The sequence below is a fragment of the Otolemur garnettii genome, unplaced genomic scaffold, assembly GCF_000181295.1.
Source record: "Otolemur garnettii isolate 467f Iridium unplaced genomic scaffold, OtoGar3 scaffold00035, whole genome shotgun sequence".
In the NCBI taxonomy this organism is placed as follows: domain Eukaryota; kingdom Metazoa; phylum Chordata; class Mammalia; order Primates; family Galagidae; genus Otolemur; species Otolemur garnettii.
The window spans coordinates 6,704,104-6,726,075 of record NW_003852430.1 but is presented as its reverse complement, the minus strand read 5'-3'; the positions used below and the strand labels follow the sequence as shown (position 1 = coordinate 6,726,075).

The 21,972-nt window shown below is 35.5% G+C and overlaps 1 protein-coding gene across 2 annotated transcripts in view; it reads left to right on the top strand.

Annotated features, from left to right (window-relative positions):
* The window catches only part of KHDRBS2 (KH RNA binding domain containing, signal transduction associated 2), a 540,650-nt gene that overhangs the window by 453,793 nt on the left and 64,885 nt on the right, over window positions 1-21,972 (top strand). The window contains exon 8 of one of the 2 annotated variants that reach the window (XM_023513145.1): window positions 18,648-18,663. The exons of the other annotated variant lie outside the window; for it this stretch is intronic. Coding sequence (XP_023368913.1) covers window positions 18,648-18,663 — 16 coding nt within the window. The remainder of the gene's footprint in view (window positions 1-18,647; window positions 18,664-21,972) is intronic. 2 annotated transcript variants of the gene reach the window in all.

The following is a 21,972-nucleotide window of genomic DNA, read 5'->3' as shown; positions in this document are numbered from 1 at the left end:
AAAAAAAAAAAAAAAGAGACTGGATTTCGGAAAGTTGATTTCTTTAAAGGGGAGATTCATTTTATATTGTGAATATTATCCATATTTCATCAGTTATTATTTTATCCATTATTTTGGAAAATCATTCCATCTGAACATGGACTTGAGAGTTACTGTGAGAATAAATTATGTTCACATCTGTCTTAAAATTCTTAATATCCTTCTGTATCTAAGATAGAATAGAAGGATGTTAGGTAATTAATGTAAATAAAATTAAATTTCTGTCTTTGTGTTATTGCAGCATGTAAAAATGATGGGATATAGTCTCCTCAAATTTGGAACATATGTTTGGGATGTTCTAAAACATTGACTCGTCAGTTTAAGAACATTACCAGGCACCACAAAGCATAGGCCATCGTCTTCTGTAATATATGAAATTGAGATTCAGGGAAAGACCTGTACACCTGCTAAATGGGAAAGATGTCGTATTTATAAGATGCTTCTGGGAGAACACAGGCTGGTTTCAAATAGGTTTTCCCAAGTGAAGCTCACAAGGGCAGAAACTCTGATTATAAGCAGGATGCGGGCAACCACAAAAAGCAAGTGGCATGTAGGTCCTATAAATGGTTTGCCATTCCCCCAGGGCTAAAATCTAGGACTTAGATAGAAGATCCAGGATTATATTTAAATAAATGTTGTTTATTAGAAGGAAATGAACTAGACAGTCATACTGCAATTTTTTTGATAGGGGTAAATATGCTCATGGATAGATTCAGTGATATCCATAAGAGAAATATTAGTCACATATGGTAGAAATGTAGCATTACAAGCTTTCCAAAATCAACAAATGTTTTGCATTTTGGTACTGAAGATATATTTTTCCCCAATTTTGCAAAGAAAAAAATATTCTAAGTATAATTAAATTATTGAGACAATTACTCTTAATTCATTGGATAGAGTTCTCTATTTCATGAATAAAAATTTACTGAGGGTCAATCATGTTACCTGTTCTTATAAGATGCACAGAGAGTTAGTGTGCATGTAACCCAGGATGGAAAATGAATTACGAATTAGTAACTTAGTAACAATTCTTTAAATTTAGTAAATTTCTTCTATGTTTACTATATTTTTTAATTCATTTCCATCCACAAACGCTAAGCAGTCAGCTTTAGAGTTAGAAAGACTTGGGTTTACGTGCCAGCTTGGAAACACTTGAGCTGGGTCTTATTACACCGTGCCTCAGCTCCATCATTAGAAAATAGAGATGAATAGTCTCTACCTTTTGAGATTACAATCAGAACATTTGCAACAGTTAATGTAAAAAATGTAGCACAGTGCCTGAAACATCACACTCATTGAATATTAGTTACTATTAGTATTAATATAAGATTTAATTGTAAAACACATTATTTTTGCACTGTCACATTTTCTAATTGGGTTCTTATCTGGTTGAGTGGTTTAAAAAAGCATTTAATGTACTTTCTGATCAAAAGTTCTTAGTTGCTCTTTAATTTCTCTCTCAATTTAATGCATTTAACAGAAATATCTTATTTGCCACTATATTCTATAGGTTACCCTACTGTGTTCTTCCTGTGATGTTATTAAAATTTTACTAAAAAAATTAAATAAATTTTGTTGACCACACACTCTTAATCCCATTGTTCCTGTACTTATCTCCATCCTTACATTATTGCCACATTTATTTAGACACTGACAAGGCTTTACTATTATATCCTAGGTCATAGAAGCTCTAACGGGTTTATTCTTAATGCTCCCAAAGGAGGAAACTCCTGATTTAGAGAATTTCAGATCTTATTAAATAGTGGGTTGTGAGAAAGTGAACCCAAGAAAGAGTACAGAAATATTTCTGGTGTCATTAAAATAATAAAAATTGGAATAATATGTTACATTCACGTATTTAAATTGGTATTTCTGAATAGAGAAATTTGTTCTACTCTTGCTAATGGATAGAGGCAGGATCAAAAGATAATTAAATATCCCAAATTGCCAACTGAACGCTCCCTTTTCCCTCACTAAAGCAGTTAGGAACTTGAGTACGTTTGGACAATGAACTTAGTAGAAGCAGCAGAAATGAGAGTATGCGAATGCATCTGACACTGGCAAGGGTCGGGCAGGGGATGAGTGGTAGATTATTGGTGAAAAAGCACTGGCAGAGAGGGTTACACAAGCACGAGGAACTAGAATGCTGAAAGGTCTAAAATCAAGGCTGAAGAGGTTAGCCTTTAGTCAATAGTCAATCCATTCTTTATGACATTTTATCCTTGAAATTGGCTGAACAAAGAGATTAAAAATATAATCTAATTCTTTTTGGCATTTCAGTGTGGCATATATAGGGTGACTAGACGTCCCGCTTTTGGCGGGACAGTCCTGCTTTTCAACAATTTGTCTCATGTCCCGTGGCGTTTTTAAAAAGTCCCAATTTTTGGAAAGAATGCACAAACGGGCGGGAGAACAGGAAGGGAATATATAGTTTTTGGCTGCGATGTGGCTATTTCTCCAGGATATGAGTTTTATATTATTTTTGTTAATTTTATAATGTTAAACTGTAATAATAACAAATAAATGTTGAGAAGTGATTATGAGAACTGCTTATCAAAGTTTTCATTGTTGTCAGGCCCTGCCCTGCCCAACCCCACCCCCCCCACACCCCCCCACCCCCCCGGCCATGTTGTCTCGCTTTACCAATGTTAAAATCTGGTCACCCTAGGCATATATCATTTAGGACTGATGGTGTCATGAAGACAGATGCAAACAAGCAACTTGTGACATAGGGGTACTGTGTCCCAGCAAAGAGGAATCATCTATGCTCTGTGAGACTTTAGAAAACTGCCCTCCCAGCTACCACAGGGCACCTCTATCCTTAAAATTTGTCTTTTTGTCTTTTGTTTTTAATTGCCCATGTTACTTTATAATATTCTCTGCAGGTCATGTTCCCTGTGGCCTCTCTTTGGAGAGATGCACAGTGCTTGAGGTTGGATAAAGCAGTGTGTGATCTTGGGTGAATTACCATCACATCTCTAAGTTTCTTTAGCTGTAATTAGAAGGAGAAATACTCATTAATCAAATTATGGTGAAGTTCACCTGAGATCCAGAATGATAACATATCTGGCACAAGAGGCAGAGGCAACTCTACCCAAATGCTTTAGTGCCAGATATTCCATGTTAGTTCATGGAGTTAAACACTCGTAAGGCTGACTCTTGGACATGGTGTTAATGTATTTTAGTAATTTCCCATTATCTCAAAGACAGACTCCAGGAAATGATTTCTATTAAACAATGTAGCAGCTGACAGAAAATTAAATTCTTAACTTTCTTTTTACAGCTTTGTGATATTATTTACTTCACACTCTTGAAATAAGAATGCTAGAATCCTGGAGAGATACCAAATATAGGCTGTTATGCTCTTTCTCAAATTAAAGAGGGTATTTCCTTTGAGTTTTCTATCATCAAAGAACATAGGCATCCTATATAATTTTTCTTTTCCCTCTATACATAGATTTCTCTGGAGGCTTCCATTATTGTGTCACTTTATAATACCACTCTTTCCTTTCCTAAATGAATAATAGAATTTTTTTTTTGTACTTTCCCGGGCTTCTTGGCATTCTCTGATTCAATGTTTATTTGTAAAGGAGGAACGGAAGAACTTAATTACTTTTTGTTCTGTCTTGGCAGCCAACACTGGCATTGCTGTCTCTTCATCAGTGAGTTGATAGCACAGCAAACTGCACTTTTCCCCCTCTTTATCTGGGCCCTTTGTTTTTTCAGATGATCATTAGTATTTTTGACAACAAATTACTTTAATTATGAACATTCTTTCTTTAGACATAATGCTATTGCACACTTGACGGACTATACGGTAGTTAAACATAATTTTGTACAAACTAAGAAACCAAAAAGTTCATGTGACTTGCTTTTTTAATTCCTTTTTTTAAATTTCAGAATATCACAGGATGCATGTTTTGGTTACATAATTTATTTGTGTGCATTTTAAGTCAAAATTATATGTGTGTTCCCTTCACTCAGAACGTGTGTATTATACCGGTTAGGTATGAATTTACCCATCCCCCACACACACACCTACTGGATTTCTACTAAATTATACTTCCATGTGTACACACAAGTGTTGATTGACTAGCTACAATTTAGTATCGGGCACATGTGCTGTTTGTTTTTCATTCTTGTGATATTTCACTTATAAGAATGGTCTCCAATATCATCTAGGTTATTACAAAAGATACTAGATCACCATTCCTTTTTATGGCTGAGTAATACTCTGTGGAATACATATACCACACTTTATTAATCCATTCATGTATTGATGGGCACTTGGGTTCTTTCCACATCTTTGCAATTGTGAATTTTGCTGATATAAACATTTGAGTGCACATGTCTTTTTTATAAAATGTCTTATTTCCTTTGGATAAATTCTCAGTAATGAGATTGCTGGTAGATCTACTTTTAATTCTTTGAGATCTCTCCATACTACTTTCCATAGAGGTTGTGCCAGTTTGCAGTGCATCGGCACTGTATAAGTGTTCCTCCTTTCTTTACACATCAATGCCAGGACTTTCACCACTTTTGTTCAACATAGTGCAGGAAGTCTTAGCCAGAACAATCAGACGTGAGAAGGAAATCAATGGTATCTAACTTGTAAAAAAAAAAAAAAAAAAGGTTAAACTCATCGCTCTTTGCTGATGACACCTAGAAAATCCCAAAGATTCAACCAAGAGACTCTTGAAATTGGTAATAAATTCAGCAAAGTCTGGGGTTGCAAAATTAATGTACACAAACCAGTAGGTTTTATATACACCAAAACACTCAAGCTGAGAATCAAATCAGAGACACGATACTTTTCACAGTATCAACAAAGAAAATAAAGCCCCCAGAAGTATATGTAATTAAGGAGGTGAAGACCTCTATAGAGAGGACTATGAAACGTGGAGAAAAGAAAGAAATCACAGGGGCTATAAATAGATGGAAAGGCATAGTATGCTCATGAATCAGCAGAAGCAATGATGTTAAAATAGCTATACTACCCTGACCCATTAAAATGCCATAGATCTAGAAAAATAATTCTATGCTTTGTGAAATCAGGAAAGATTCCAAATAGCCAATGCAATCTTACATAATAAATTGGGAATCACCACTTTAACCAGACTTCAAGCTACATTACAAGGTAATAAGAACCAGAACAGCGTGGTATTGGTACAAAAACAAAGATATGGACCTATGGATCAGAACAGAGAACCCTGAGATGACACCATCCTCATAGTCCCATCTTATCTTTGACAAAGCAGATAAAAACATACACTGGGGAAAAGAATTCCTATTCAGTAAACATTCTGGGAAAACTGAATATCCACATGCAAAAGACTGAAACGGGATTCACACTTCTCATCACTCATAAAAATTAATTCATAATGGATAAAAGACTTAAACCTAAGGCATGAAACTAAAAGAATTCTAGAAGAAAATATGGGAAAAACTCTCACAAATATTAGCCTAGGGGGAAAAGTTATGGAGAAGACACTGAAAGCAATGACAGTCACAACGAAAATAAACAAATGGAACTTGGTGAAATTGAAGTATCCATACAGCTAAGGCCACAATAGAACAAACAGACAACCTATAGAGTGGGTTTTTACTAAAAAGTGGGCAAAAACATGAACAGAAACTTTTTAAATGAAGATAGTCTAGTGGTTAAAAATCACATGATAAAATGCGCAACATCTCTCATCATCAGGGAAATGCAAATCAAAACCACAATGAGATAACATCTAACTCCAGTGGGAATTTATGGGAGTTTTATGTTTCATTGGACCCAAGGAAATTATTAATCATAAATATGTATAGGTGAACTTCATTGACCCTCAGCCTAAACTGCAACATATCAAACTATAAAAATGGTTTAGAAGAGGATGCTGATAGTAAGTAAAAGTTACCCAAGGCATGGAAGAAAGGCTTAGAAAGCAAAGCTGGTTGGGAACATGCATCTTTCACTGCAGAGGAAAAGCATACAGATGCATTTTAGTTAAAAAGAAGGTAAGTTTCTTCTAAGTTTCCTATAATTTGAATCAAATTTTAAAATCAATGCGTTCATCATTTTAAATTCTTTGTTCCCTTCTGTCAACAACTGAGAAATGTCTTATAATATGAATGATCTCCTATAATAGTTCTATCTTTATTAATCTAGATCTCAATATAGATTTAATCTACCTTTTTAAAAATTTAATTTAATGTAGATTTTTAGTTTTTGACTTAGAAAAGAATACATCAAGGTATACAGACACACCTGGAATATGATGTAGGAATATCAGCCAAAAGATAGTCCCTACCCACCCAGTTGTGCATAAAAATTCACAATTTGCACTTACTGGAAAGGCGATCATACAATGGCTTGAGGTTGGGATGTATGCTTCATACTTTAAAAGATTAAGATCTGTGTTGTTACGGGATTTCATTTCAATACTATATGACTCATATGGATTTTTATAGTCCCCAAAAAAGATACCTCTGCAGTTTTTATTAATCTGGTCCCATTTGCAACTCCAAAGGCTCCTAATGATCTCATAATTTGTCTGCTAACAATCTCATTTCATTTTGAACCTGATCAGAAAACTTCTGTTTAACTGCTGATTGGTATAACCTCTCCAGGAACTCTGGGCCCCCCATTTTACCCTTCTGCCTTCCAGCTCTGTTCAGTGGTCTAAATTCTTCAAAATAAAATCTAAGAGACCTACATATGTTGCCATCACAGTATAAAAGTTAAAGGGACAGGAGTGTTAAGGATCAAAATATTAGTGCATAAACGTTGGTCTCTTTATCCAGTTATTTATTTATTCTTCAGAGTACAGAGGTTCTACTATATGGTCAAGAGCCTGGAGCTACTCAGGGAAGAACAGAGAGAACAGACCCCAAGTCAGGGCAGGGGGAGATGAAGTGATTAACATCCAGGGAGGAGCAGGCAGAAGAGATGCCACTCCCAGCCCTCATTCCTGCTGCTGGCTTGACTGAGTTGAGGGAAGACAAGAAAGATGAGGGCTTTGAAGAGAGTAAGGTAAACAAGATTTGGATGGAACTTTCTGCTCTGTGATATAGCCTTCATTGCTACCTGCTTGAGAGACACTGGATTTAAGCTTCTTTCTCTTTGAAACCGTACTGTAACTGGCTGAGAATCAGCCAGCCATCTTTTCTTTGGAATAAACAAGTCCCCAGAAGACTCTTCTCAGTAAAAATAAAATGGGAATGAAGAAGTATCTATTTTCTCCACATCTAAATCTGAGAAATGAGTATGGGGAGGTTGGGTAGGATATCAGATTTATACCAAAAGAATCTCTGAAGAGTATGATCATAACCAATGAAAATTATCCTTGGGTCAGTTTAAATTATTTTATATTGGTATCCAATTCCTCATTTGCAATGAAAAATACCAAAATGTTCATTCTTGTTTATTATCCCTTACATCAGGGGATATACATATTTTTTTATACTTATTTTCCATTTTTTGATGCAACTGAACTTAAAATTTTCTTAGTAATAACAATTGCTACAGAAGAGACTTTTTAAAAAAGACTAATAAGACAAAATAAATGTAAGAAAAATTACATACTGTGAAATTTTATAGTACTGAGGCTTCCATAGTTAATTGTACAGATTAACTTAAAATATCTATCTTCAAATACAATATATTTTAGTACTACCATTTTACAAAATACAAAAGAGTTAAAGCCAAAATTCAGAAAAGGATTAATTGTATTTCAAATCACATCATTCTTTATTTCATCACCATGAAATGACAGTTCCATTTGGCACATACACATGTATTTCATAGATTTTCATCAGCAGGTTTAAAGGACCTTTGCTAAATGATCTTTTTCGATATTTATGGTGTTAGTCTAGTTTGCTAGGGCAAATAGTACAAATGCTTTAATGCAATGCTCTCCAATGCTGTTTTGTAAATATTCAGGAACATTACTTGGTATGTGTAAAATCTCCTAACTAAAATGAGCCATTAGAATTTCATAAGCTGATATCACTAGCATATTATTATAATAGAAAACATAAACAAATACTGTGTGTTACCGGCACAAAATCAAATAGGTATTTATAGGAATCGCTAAGCAGACATGCTCTTGTTTTCTAAAATATGTAATACTCTCAAGTGCCAGTGAAATTCAAACATAGCCCTTCTGATTAATTCCAAAGAGGCTGGCCCTCTGATTGATAACATCTTTCTCTTATTTGCATCCTGATTTGCATTGTACACACATTACATCTCTTCACAGACTATGCATCTAAAAGCTCAAAAATGGTGTCTCTGGAAACCTTACCTAAAAAGCAACAGAAGTAGCTACTCCCTACACCATATGAAACTCATTCCCCAAAATGTAACTGGGGAAGATATTCTCAAAGCAAAGCTTTTGCAAATTTCACTTCCAGCGACCTTACAACCCTATTTACCTGAATCTGACCACTAAAAACATCTTTAATATTAATAATAAACGACATGTCATGTTACAAAAGCCACGTTAATCTTTGCCTCTCAATTATTAAAGTAATTTTTAAAACTACTCAGTGTTTCTTCCTGGCATTTCCCAAATGTCACTTAATGAATGTATTTATGTCATATCCATCAATATATTTAGACTTTATACTTAAGGGAAAGGTGCTATGGCAAGTTTCTAATATTTGTTTTCTAATAAATCCCTATGATTTTTTTCTTTCCATTTCAAATCTGCTAAAACTAGGATAATCACACAATATTTCTAAAATGCATGATTTTCTAGTCTGTTGGCAGTGGCTTTTCTTTTGTAAATATTTCCCTCCAAAGCTGTACTTGGATTGCTGGTCTCAAGAACAGATCGGGGCCTTGTTCTTCCGTTTTCATACTTATTTGCAAACTTGCTCTGCAAAAACAATGCAAATGCTTTTAGAAAAAAAATTGCAAATGTATTGAATTTCTCTCACTTATAATGTCTTCAAAATGTGTAAGACCATGTATAATTGAATTACCCAATAAAATTAATATAGCATTGATTTTAAATAGCTCATCTTCTTTTTAGATGAGGATGACATTAGAGAAAAAAGTGTAAGTGCATATTATTTTCTCAAGATAATTTTGTGAATAAGTAAACAAGTACAAGTCAGTTTGCCATTTAGTGCCTGCCCACAGGCTCAGACCTTTAAAAAAGTTTGACTGAGTTTAAAAGATAGCATGTTCCAGGCAAAGTTGAAAGTTAATTAAAGCTGAAAGCCACAATCCTTTTCACACATTCTAGTTCCTTTAGGCTGCTGGCATTCATTTAATTTTTGTTGATTAACCTAATCCTACTATTATGATGCTGATCATTGTATCAGAGATCCCACCTGTTCAGCATGACTTGAGGCTGAATTACGATAACTGGGAAAATGAAAGAGCTCAAACATTTTCCAGAATAGTCTGGTGTTTTGTAAATGCCAAGGAATAAGTTACCTACTGGAAGCAAGTGGCTTGGTGGGCCTGGCTGCGTCTTCCAGGAAAGCTATGGAAGTACCTCTAGAGCATTAATGGAGTAGAATTCCTATAGCAAAAAAAAAAGAAAAAAAACCTTTCAAAATAATTAAGAGCAGTAAGTCAATTTTAATAATATTTGCATGATATTTTAAATCATGAGATGCAAGAAAGTTCAGAATTACTATTAAAAACTCTCTTCTATCTGTTTATTATGCAAAGTACTACATGAGGGGAAGGGCGTTGCATTTTAACTTTTGTGTTTTTAAGAAACATATAAAGGACAGAGTCAGAAAAATAGACACAGAAAACAATGAATAGAAACCGCAAAAAGGTAATATGAGAGTATCTGTGGTTTTTGTATACATCGTTAGATAAATCATGAATGAATGTCCATTACAGTTAGCAGCATTGCAAATGTCTAGTTAATAAGGTTGTGTTTTCTCTTTTGAACAAAGAAATGTTGACTATTATAAGTCTATTATAAGACTAAGTATAAGAATACTTTCTTCCCTTGAATACTTGGAAAGGTTTGGTATCCTTACACAAAATTATTGTTTTCATTAATATTTTTGATAGCTGCTGATATCTATTCCACACAACTCCTATGTAATTCTATGGGACCATAGCACACTATAGTACTGTCCAGATATTTCCACCATTTACCATGAAAATGGGAGATATTTTTCCAGTGTTGGAGATATGGCACGTTGTTCACTAACAGGAATGGCTTCATAGCAGCTCTTAGGATTTGTTGAGTCAACATTGTATATGTCTCCACACCCTAACTGTGTATTACCATCCAATAGCTATTATAACATTTAGTTAAAGCTAGTATTATTATATTCATTCTACAGATATGAAAACAAAATCATAAATTAAGTCATACAATAGGACCACAATAGTCCAATAATAGTCATACAATACAATTATGTTGGACTCTAATTTTGGAAAAGTTATTAACTCTTGGGGGCTACATTTGGTACATTTATAGAATAAAATGTGAGGAGTAGAGTCTTAACTTTTCATATTTCTAAGCTATGGAAAGTACCAAGTACAGCATTAAACAAATGCCAATTTGTATTTTTGACTAGCTGTTTAAAATAAGCAAACATTATTGAGTGCTTAACCTATACAAAATACCATTCAAGCCATGCGGGAGAGATATAGAGATGAAAATCTACAAAGAGCCTATCTGTCAAAAAACTATATACAAAGCTACACTTAGAAACAGAATGAAAGTTCAGATAGCAAGTGCTTGGCCATAAAGTTAACATGAAGTGGACCTACCCCTTCACCTAAAACAAATATCTATATCTATATCTATATATATGAAACAGATGTTTCATGAAACTGAATGGCAGTAAAGGATAGTGATCTCTCAGATAGGAAACAAATGAGATAACCTCTGCCATTACCCCAGCATATGAGAGAGGTTTTGGGCCCTGACTCAGTGAGAGGAACCCAGCTAAAGCTCGGCAGACTTCCTGAATTGACAGTAGAGAGCTGAGAGTTCAGGAAGACCAACGTAGCTAAAGATTGTGAGAGAACCAGACAGGAGAGAGACACACAGGGAGAGAATTCCACAAATCTGTAGGATATTGATAAGAACATATGTGTGAATAAATAACTGAGTCTGGGGGAATAATTACTTCCTGAAATATCAGGGTCCAGTATTCACACAGGGCTGAGAATAATGCCTATTCCTAATTTTCATACTTGAAAACATGATTTACGATTCATAGAACACTGAGTAGACTACTTATAAAGGACTTACGATGTTCTGGGGATCAATGAGGGCTAAACTGGGCATTGCTTCAGTCACACCTAATCAATACTAGAAGCAAGATTGGAAAGGAAAAAAATTCCATGTAATTAAAATGTACTCTGGATAAAGCCTATAATATTTATGTGAAAACAATACCCCCCCCCCACAGCCAAAAGTAATATTCACAATGTATGGCTTCCAAACAAACATACTGAACATTCAAAGACGCAGGAAAACTTGACGTATAATAAAGAGAAGTCTCAGTCATTCAAAACTGACCCAGAATTGATACAAACATGAGACTTAGTAAACAAGCACGATAAAACTGTTGTTATAACTATATTTTGGTCATTTAAAAAGTTAAGTAGAGACATGGGAGGTATAAAAAAGATACAAGTCAAACTTCTAGAGATGAAAATTGGAAAAAGTAAGATTAAAAATAAACTGTATGAAATTGATGGCAGGTAAGACATTGGAGAAAATAACATTAGTGACTTTAAAACATAATAATAGGAAAAACTATTCACAGCAAAGCACAGAAAAAGGAAAAATAAGTAAAAATATAAATTGTTTAGACAAAAATTATACTGAACTGTCTCCGTCAATAATAGAACAATAAACAAAATCATTCTGGATAGAGAAGATTTGAACACTACTACCAATTCAACCTAACTGATGTCCTTAATTTATGATTTTGTTTTCATATCTATAAAATGAATATAATAAATAATCTTTGTATTTTTTACACCAGTGAGGTGTGAGACAATTTTAAAACATCAAGTATAGAGGAGGAGAAAAGGGAGAAAAGCAAAAAAAAAAAAAAAAAAAATTGAAAAAAGTTATGTCAATAAAAACTGTTTAAAACTACAGATTCAAGAGGCACAATTATATCTTAAGCAAAAGAAACATGAAAAAAGCTATCATAGTCAATCTAACCAAAATATTACTAAATAGAATATATTAAGCACAGGCCGAGAAATAAGGTACATTATATTCAGGGGTATACAAAGGGTAATAACGGATTTCTCATGAAATATGATGCATTCAAAAAATAGTAGAGCAACTTTTAAAGTACGAAAAGGGGGGAAAAAGCTGTCTGCTTTGAATTCCATATCCAGAAAAGTCTTTCAAACACGAAAATGAAAATTTCATACAAAAGCTGAAATAATCAATCAGCAACAAACCCACGCTACAAAAATTATATGACATCATTCATTAGGCAGAAGGAAAATGGTTATGCCAGAAAAATCTGGATCTACACAAAGGGAAGAATAGGAGTGGAAGTGATAACCACGTGAATAAACATATTGGACTTTTTTTTTTTAACATACCATTAAAAAAATTATTGTTTAGACAAAAAAAATAATAATATGAATAGTGTAGGGCAGGTGTCCTTAAACTATGGCCCACGGGCCACATGTGGCCCACCTAAGCCTGCCGGGTGTTTTTGCCTCCGCTGCCTGTCCTGCTTAGCAGCCAACTTGTCTCCGGGCCTGCAGTCCGGCCCTCCAACAGTCTGAGGGACAGTGAACTGGCCCCCTGTTTACAAAGTTTGAGGACCCCTGGTGTAGGGCATGAGAGATATTAACATATGAAAATAAATTATATGACAACACAGGTTGAAAATCCAAGGGAGAAAAAGTGTAAGCAAATGAATGTAATATTCTCAGACAGTAAGTGAAATAGTATAGTATTACACGAAGGTAATCTGAGGTAACCTGAAGATGTATGCTATAGTCACAAAGGTACTACAAAAATAAAAATAAGTTATAGCTAATAAGGCAGTAAAGAAGATAATACTAAATTATTTAAGTATCAAATTAATCCAAAACAAGTTGGAAAAAGAGGAAAGAAGGAATACAAAGCAAGTGGGACGAATTGAAAACAAGTAGCAAGATGATGGTTATAAATCTTAGTCAATAATCACACACAATGTGAAGGTTTTCAATACCCCAGTTAAAATCCCAATAATGTCACATTGAATAATAAAGGCCAACCTAGATACACTCTACAAACACACTTTAGATATAAAGACACAAACAAGTTAATTATAAATATTATAATAAGTTAATTACAGATATTATAGATAGACACACTGTTTTTGTATCTATCAGAACAAAGTTAGAATGAGTATGTGGCAAAATCAGAGCCCTGGCACGTTACTGGTGGGAGTGCAAGATGGTGCGTTCACTTTGGCAAGCAACTTGACACTCCCACCAAATACGAAAAATGTGACCCAGCAATTTCTTTCTCTAGAATTTACCTCAGAGAAATGAAGACATAGTCAGCATAAAAACATGTACTGTCTAGAACAGGCAAATTTATAGAGACAGAATTTAGATTAATTGTTGCTTGGGCCAAGGGAGGGACCACAGAGGGTGGATTGAACAGTGAGTGGCTGCTAATGGATACAAGCTTTTTGTAGGAATGATAAAAATACTCAGAAATTAGATTATCGGTGATATTTGCATGACTCTGTAACTATTCTAAAAACCAATGAATTGTATACTTTAAAACATGTGGACTTTATTGTTTATGAATCATATTTCAAGAAATGCTATTTAAAAAGAAAATTGGAGTGGCTATTTTTATATCAAACAAAGTAAGTTTCAAAGCAAAATATAATAATTAGAGTAAAGAGCATCTTTTCACTATAATAATAGGCCAATTTACCATAACATATCACAAAACATCACAAAACAATCCTAAATATTTAATGTTTTAATAACAGATATTAAAATATTTTAAGCAAAAATTTATTGACTTACAGTGAGAAATGGATAAATCAACAATTATAGTGAAATGCTTCCCTCAGTAATAGACAGAATGATAAACAGAACATCATCCTGAGTATAGAAGATTTGAACACCACTACCAACTCAGCCTAACTGATGTACGTAGAACACTGTGTCCACAACAGCAGAATATCCTTTCAAGTCTATTACTCAGCAATAAAAAAAGGATGAACTTTGGTGGAAGCCAAAACATAGGATGAAGCTCAAAATAATTATGCTGAGTGAAAGGAGGTAACTGAAAAAGAACGCATGCTGTATGATTCAATTTAATTAAAATTCTAGAAAATGCAAACTGAGCTATCGTTGCAGAAAGCAGATTGGTAGTTGCTGCGGCCAGAGGCTACACACTTTTCTGGTGTAGGGGTAAGGAAGAGGAGAATTAGAAAGTGGCTTGAGAAAACTTTTGGAGATCATGAGTATAATACCTATGTCAAAACACAGGTACATAATTTGTGTCACATCGTATACTCGAAAATGTTTGTGCATTTTTTGTTAGGTTAAACTATTACTTCTCAGAGTCTGATTAGCAGAATGTTTAGCAAAATGTGCTAAACATTTAGGGACATCTGTTCCTAAATTTGGTTTAGCAAAATGTGCTGCTGCTTATTTTCTAATCAGAATTTCCAGATATTTGAGAATGATGTCCAGGGTTAGTTGTATGTCAATTTTGAAACAAGTAGGATTGCAGAGGTACTTATTATATAATAAGCACTCTGTAAATAGTCAATGAGTGAGAAATTACTCCCTAATTCAACTTGTATATACATAAATCTATTATACTTGTCAAAACTATGTGTCTGGTTTAGAAAATTGGTCATTGAATAAACTTTCACTGACAAAAGCCACTGTAATATGCTGGTCAATAATGATGTTTATATTTTTCAGGACCATAATCATATTGATATGTCACTCTTACCAATACCTTCCTTAAAGAACAATACATTAACTAGGAGATATTGTTTAATCGCCTAAAAAGTGAAAGGCCTCAGAACAAGCAGTTTTCAAATCTCAGCACTGGTGGTCTCTAAATCTACTTACTGGCGCGGTATGTCATTATTGGGCCTTCACCCCATTCAATTAATTATTATAGTACATTGTTCAAAAAGTCTACTGAATTTTATGCACATACTCAACTTAATGACTGCATGGGTTGCCTAGAATTTTAGGACAGTTGGGTTTGTCTTATAGGCTCCGTTTTTGTGTAGACTGGTTTAGGTGAACTTTTTGCCTCATTACGAAGTTTCATCCATAGTGCAGGACTAACACAGTTCCAAAGTAATGGTTCTCAGACTGCTATTCACTTCTATAACACGGATAACTAAGAATCGACCAATGCTCTCAGAATTTAGGGATGAGGACCAAGGAAAATATCAAGAGAGTTCCTTAAATAATTCATTTTAATATCTAATCTTGAAAGCATTTCCTTAACAAAAATTATTTATAGTTGTTGATGTTCTATTTTCACAGATCTTTGAATGCAGAAATAATATCTTATCCATACGATAACATAAACTCATACCTGTCAAATTGTTCAGAGAAGAGACTTCCTGAAAGGAACCTCTGCAACATTCCACGACACCATGATTTGGTGGATGTAAAATAGACAAGTGTATAATTTGAGCTCAAACAGATATTATGTTTGTTACATTCTATCAGAAATTTAGTATTGACATCAAAATTGTAATGAAAATTTCTGGAGGAAAAACCTGACCTTGAACATGTTTTATTGATTAATGCTAAGGGTTGGACAACACTGCTGCCATTTTCATTTTAGTAAAGCCAGCTAGTCCTCTGCTAGCCTTAAAACAGATGTCCCTAAATTCACGCTTATTTGCTACAGATTTCTCTATGGCCTCCTGACTTTTCCACAATAAGTGGGCTCCACATCGAATACTGTAGTTCATCTAATAATCAATTACAAAGATTTGTAAAAATCACGAGCAAAGTCTTGTATAAGGCACAGCATCAAGGGGGAAGACTTAGGCAACTAAAACATAAAACATAATTCGCACCTTTTAAGATGGTCGCTTCTGTGAGTTCATGAAATCCTTCCCCTCTGTGGTTCGAAACATAGTCCAGGTTTGTAGCTTCTGATTATCACACTTGTACCCCAATTTAGAGAGAAACAGAAGTTCTGGGAAGTTAATAAGAGGCTCACCTGATCACTTATTGAACATTAAGTCTGCAGTGCGTGTAGGACTGAAGATTGGTGAGCTCTCAAACCCACGATGTTCTCTTGCCCCACTCATGAACAATGAGACAGATCATTGTCCACTTTTTTGTGGCGTCCCCCCAGAAGTCCTGTTTCATTTGTTTTCTTTTCATGCAGACATCTTTTCACTACTCCACTTCCTGAGAGTTCCAGGTAAACTGATTCCTTTTTGCTCTTCCTCATCCGTATTAGTTACCTACGGCTGCTGTAACAAATGAACACAAACTTGATGGCTGAAAACAACAAAAATTTATTTTCTCACTGTTCGGGAGGCCAGAAGTCAAAAAGTAATGTCTCGTCAGAGCTGTATTTCTCCCAGAGGCTCCGGGGGAGATCCGTCCTTGCTTCTCCCAGCTTCTGGTGGCTCCGGCATTTCCTGTCTGTGGTTGGATTACTCCAGCATTTACCTCTGCCTTCACATCAATCACCGTTTCCTTTTCGTGTGAATGTCTAATCCCCCGCCCCCGGGCCTTTCTCTTACAAGATGCTTGTGATGGTATTTAGAGCCTACCTGGAAAGTACATCATAATCTCTTCTCAAAGTTCTGAACTTAATTATTCTTTGCAAAACCCCTGTTTTTAAGGGATTTTTAGAAGGAATTTAGAGATTCCTGGGATTGGGCTGTGAAAATAACGCTTATGTCACCATCAGTTTACCACACCTCTTTACGGCACATATTAATATAGATGTGGGTAAACTTTCCGCATGGCTGGCATAGTCCCACCTTCTCTGTCAGCGCTGTGCTTTCTTCTCTTTCCAGATAGCCCTAAGGAAGAAAATAAAAATTCCAACACTACACACAGGAGCAAGAGATCCTACTGATTAACTCAGCAGAGCCAACTATGAATCGCAGTTCTCTCTTTGCTAAAAGAAAGATATTTATATACATTATGCTGATCAATTATTTCCATCTGTCCCTCTTTTGCCTCAGAAATGCTCATATGGTTCAGGGGTCACCAAACCAGCGGGTCATGACCCCTCACTCGCAGCCAAGATGATCAGCCCAAGCTAACAAGGGTCCTCTTTTGTGACTTAGAAAACTGAGGCTTAGAAAGAAGTTTCCTGCTCCTCCTGGGTTAGCCACTGAGTGATGTGACATCAGAGCAGCTGTAGAGGTGGCTGTGTTCTCTCCCAAGTGGAGGAGCTAAAGATAAAAAGAGATGAGAAATGGAAAGTGCAGGAAAGAGAGGAAACCAAGAGGGAGGGAGTAAGGAGGAGCAACAGGAATGGTGACTTTATTGTGGCCCTTCCTTCTATTCCATAAATGACCAAGCCCAGTGCAATTCTAGTTGGTTTTGTGATGCATTCATGTCATGGATGAAATGGTTATGAATAAAATACCTAATGAAAGTTGATTAAGAGATTGGGTTCCTGTAGAGTTCTATAAGTCTTCATTATAAATTATTACTTGTTAATATTCTGTTAATCTAGAATGCATCTTCTCATTCAAACAATACTATAAATCTCAGAATTTTAGAAAAGCCTGCCCTAACTATGTTATTAAAATTTATATACTGATCTCCTCACCCCAAACATTTGGCTGTATTTAATTTTTCTGTAGTATCTATCTCCATGTTATTTATTCTCTGTCTGCATCTTGAACCACCACCTGGACTATGACCTCATTGAGTGCAGAGATTTTTGTTCCATTTATTTATATATCACAGTCACATTTCAGGCACTCAAAATATATTTGTAAAGAGAAATAACTAGCTCTGCAGATTGTTAAATTCCATAATCAAAACTAAAATGTTTAAAAAATGCTATTGAATAGCATATCAGTTTGTATTTTAATTATGATTATGTTGTATAAATTAAGCTTAGAGGAAAGATCTAGAATCAGATAAAGCTAAGTCAAATCCTTTGTAGGCTAGTTATGAACCTATGAGATCTTGAGCAAGTTACTTAAACCCTCTAAACCTTATTCTTCTCACCTGTGAAATGGGAACGTCATCCTTATCTTGCAGAGCAATCCAGATGCCATCCAAATGTGGATGGAACCCATGGTGGTCTGACTAGACTTGGCCCAGATCCATCTCCAGACCGACGATGTCTCAGGACTTTCCACCCTTTCTTGTGATTTATGGTGCTTCACTTCATGTGATAGGCTGAATTGTGCTCCCCAACCCCAGATTTATATGTTGAAATCCAATCATGCAGTACCTCAAAATGTGACTGTATTTGGAAATAGTCCTACAGAGCTAATTAATTTAAAATGGGGCTATTTGCTGAGGCCTTAATCAAACATGATTGATGGCCTTTTGAAATGATTAGGACACCCAGAGGGAGAAGGACATATGCAGAGGAAAGACCCTGTGAAGACACGATAAGAAGGTAGCTGTTTGCTGGCTGGGGAGCGAGGTCTCAGAAGAAATCAAACAGTTGACACCTTGGCTCAGTGCCTGTAGCTCAGTGGCTAGGGCTCCAGCCACATATACCAGAGCTGGTGGGTTTGAATCCAGCCCAGACCAACTACAACCAAAAGGTAGCCGGGCATTGTGGGAGGCGCCTATAGTCCCAGCTACTTGGGAGGCTGAGGCAAGAGAATTGCTTAAGCCCAAGAGTTTGAGGTTGCTGTGAGCTGTGACACCACGGTACTCTACCAAGAGCTACATAATGAGACTCTGTCTAAAAAAAAAAAAAAAAAGTTGACACCTTCATCTTGGACTTGTGGCCTCCAAAACTATAAGAAAAATAAATGCCTGTTTAAACCACTCAGTCTGTGGCATTTTGTTATGGTATGTGTAGCAAACTAATACACTTTTTCAAGCTTCTTTTTGCCAGCGGCCCTCCCCCCACCCCTATCAATCAGAGTGTGCTGATTTGGTTAATCCCTACAATTGAAATGGCAGTTCCTTCTTGACTTTCCAAGTAAAATACAGCACACTCAGCATTTAGATGTTTTACATATTTAGCAAAAATGTGAAGGTTTCTATGGGTGAATTGTATCATAGATAGTCCAGCCTTGTGTCATTTATCTGACGGGCATGTCTCCTTTTCTCTGAGCATTTCCATGTGTCATGTTATAAAGTCTGGGCTCCTGAAATAGGGCACATCCTTCTGTTTGTAATTTTGAAAAATATATAAAAGAAAATGCAGGGTATATTCAAAAACTTCAGAAGTTGGCCACTGATCTTTTAGATAGTTTTAATTTTACTTTAGATATTATATAAGGGCATCCAGAGTTATAAAATCAGTATGTCAAAGTAGCAGATCCATAACAAAAAAATGGAACAATTTATATATGTGTTTAGTACAAGTTGTAGAATAGGTCATTCAAAATTCTTGTAGTATACTATTATGCAAATCATATACAGTAGGGCCTCTGGAGTTGACCACCTTCCTACCTTTACTACTTCCTTAAGTTGACATAATTTTCATAGACCGGACATGAACTACATGTACATTTGAGTATAGTAGACTTAGTTCCTTAGCTTGATCACCAACATTTGTTGACCAGTTTGTTACAGTCCTTTGGATGGTCACCTTACAGAGATTCTACTGTATTTGTATGTTTTAGTGGTATATTGTAATAATAGCAATACCATTATACTTACTGTCATTGTTTACCTTGGTCTTGATAGAGACCTATTACAGCACTTTCAATGCAGATTACTCAAGATAAAATTAGAAACACAGGAATTTGACCTTGGAAGAACTGTAATAACGTTTGTCAAATTTGACTATTGTCTTCTAGTTCTCTTCTTTTTTCTTTGGCCATAAATGAGAAGAGAGGCAGTCATGCCCTGGTAAACAAGCAAAACATGAAAGAGGGAAATGAAGAAAGTTGGAAAGGAGAAACAGAGGTATATAAAATCAGAAGATGGATTGGTCTGAAAATACTTGGCTGCTTTCCAGAGCAGTGGGATAGAGGTGCTGAGTGAGGAGCACTAGGGGACCAGCAAGGTGATGGTCATAACTGACCTATGTGTGCCTAGGCGTCAAGAAGCTGCAGTGCAGTACATATCAGAACAGCAGCAGCGTTTCAGAAAGACAAAGCCCACTATGAGCTGCAGGGCTAACAGCTCATCAAGGAGATTTAACAAACATCCAGTCAAAAACAGCCTGAGCCCCGTGGACTGGCCTTGCTTGTTATTTCTTGCACTTACCAGTCTTCGTGTGAGCTCGTCACCATTTTTCTCATTATTTCAGTTCAATTTCCATTTCAACTAGAATTAAAGGAAACCTATGATTTCATAGGGCTCAGATTTAAGTACATCATAGACTTTTATAAAATGACCTTTCATCTCTTTCAATGCTCCTTTTGACCCATTTTCTTCTATTTTTACGATATTCCTTGTGGTAAGAATATTGTTCTGTTGTTGCTGATGCTGTCTTAAAAAATGAGTCATACCACATATAAAACGTCTCTCGTGTCTTTTGTAGCTTTCCCCACTGTAATCTTATACAGTCTTAAAAATAACTCCTCATTATCAATGCTGTGAATGCTGAAAGCCTCCTTAAGCGTCAGACCCTGAGGTCATTCTGCCAGTTTATAATGAAACAATAAGGAATACAACAGAACTGACGGGATAAGAGTCTGCTTTAAAATAACAGACTTTAAATCACCCGAAGTTTAGATGTATGGATCTATATATCCCTCTGTTGCTGATTCTTTAAAAAGATTATAAGAAGGACAAGTACAGAGTCAAGAAGTGTTTTTCATGTTCCCTAATCTTGTAGCTCTTTGCTGCTGTTTGGATGTTTGTGTATTGAAATCTTCCTCAGAGTGCTCAACGATTGCCATGTCAGTTCTGTTTTTTTCCTTTTTTTTGAATACTCCCAACAAAGTAAGTCATATAGAAAATGCCATCCAATTTCCCAGTCCATCTCATTCATTAAAAAAAAAGCCAAACACTCAAAATCAGAAAGGACAAAATCAAGGGTGATCTATAATGGGCAGAAAAAGACGAAAGGGAGAACGGACAGCCAGCAAGCCAAATAGATGGATATGTAGCTATCAGAATGATAGATATAAAACCCAACTCCTGGCTTTTTCTTCTTCTATGGTTAACTTCAAACTGAAGGAAAAAAACAGATATTAAATGTCTGGTCAGACAAATATTTGCATAACGTCTATTCACTAGTGCTTCCGTGTCCAGTATGGTAGGTAATAGCCACATACAGCTACTTGAATACAAAATTAAATAAATTAAAATTAAATAAAAATGAAAACTTAATGAGTTGGGGGTTTGGGTCATACAAACCGCATTTAAGTGTTCATTAGTCACATCTGACAAGTGGATGCCATGCTGGGCAACACAGAGCCTAGAAAATTTCCATCATCATGGAATAACCTATCGCCCAGCTCTGTACTGGCACATACGGAGTCTCCAAGTATGATATCGAACAGGAGCTTTAACATGATGAGCCACCATAATGTTAAATTTGGGAAGAAATGATTCACTACACAGAAAAGGAGCAGTTAGTAAGTATAGAATAGAATAATTATAGAAATTTGAATCGTCCTTTGATGTACATTTGGATTTCTATATGGCAAGTCGATATTTTTCACTCAGACAGCTGACATGTGGTAGTTACAATAGAACATGTAGAAATGCTTCACAAAGCAGAATATTATCCACCAATGTATTTGAAACATTTTTACGTGGAATTATGCAAAGAAATCTTATGTGAAACTTAAAATAGAGTTGGGAGGGCCTCTGCCTGTTCTCACAGTCTGCCTTCAGGACAGCTAGTTTCCAGG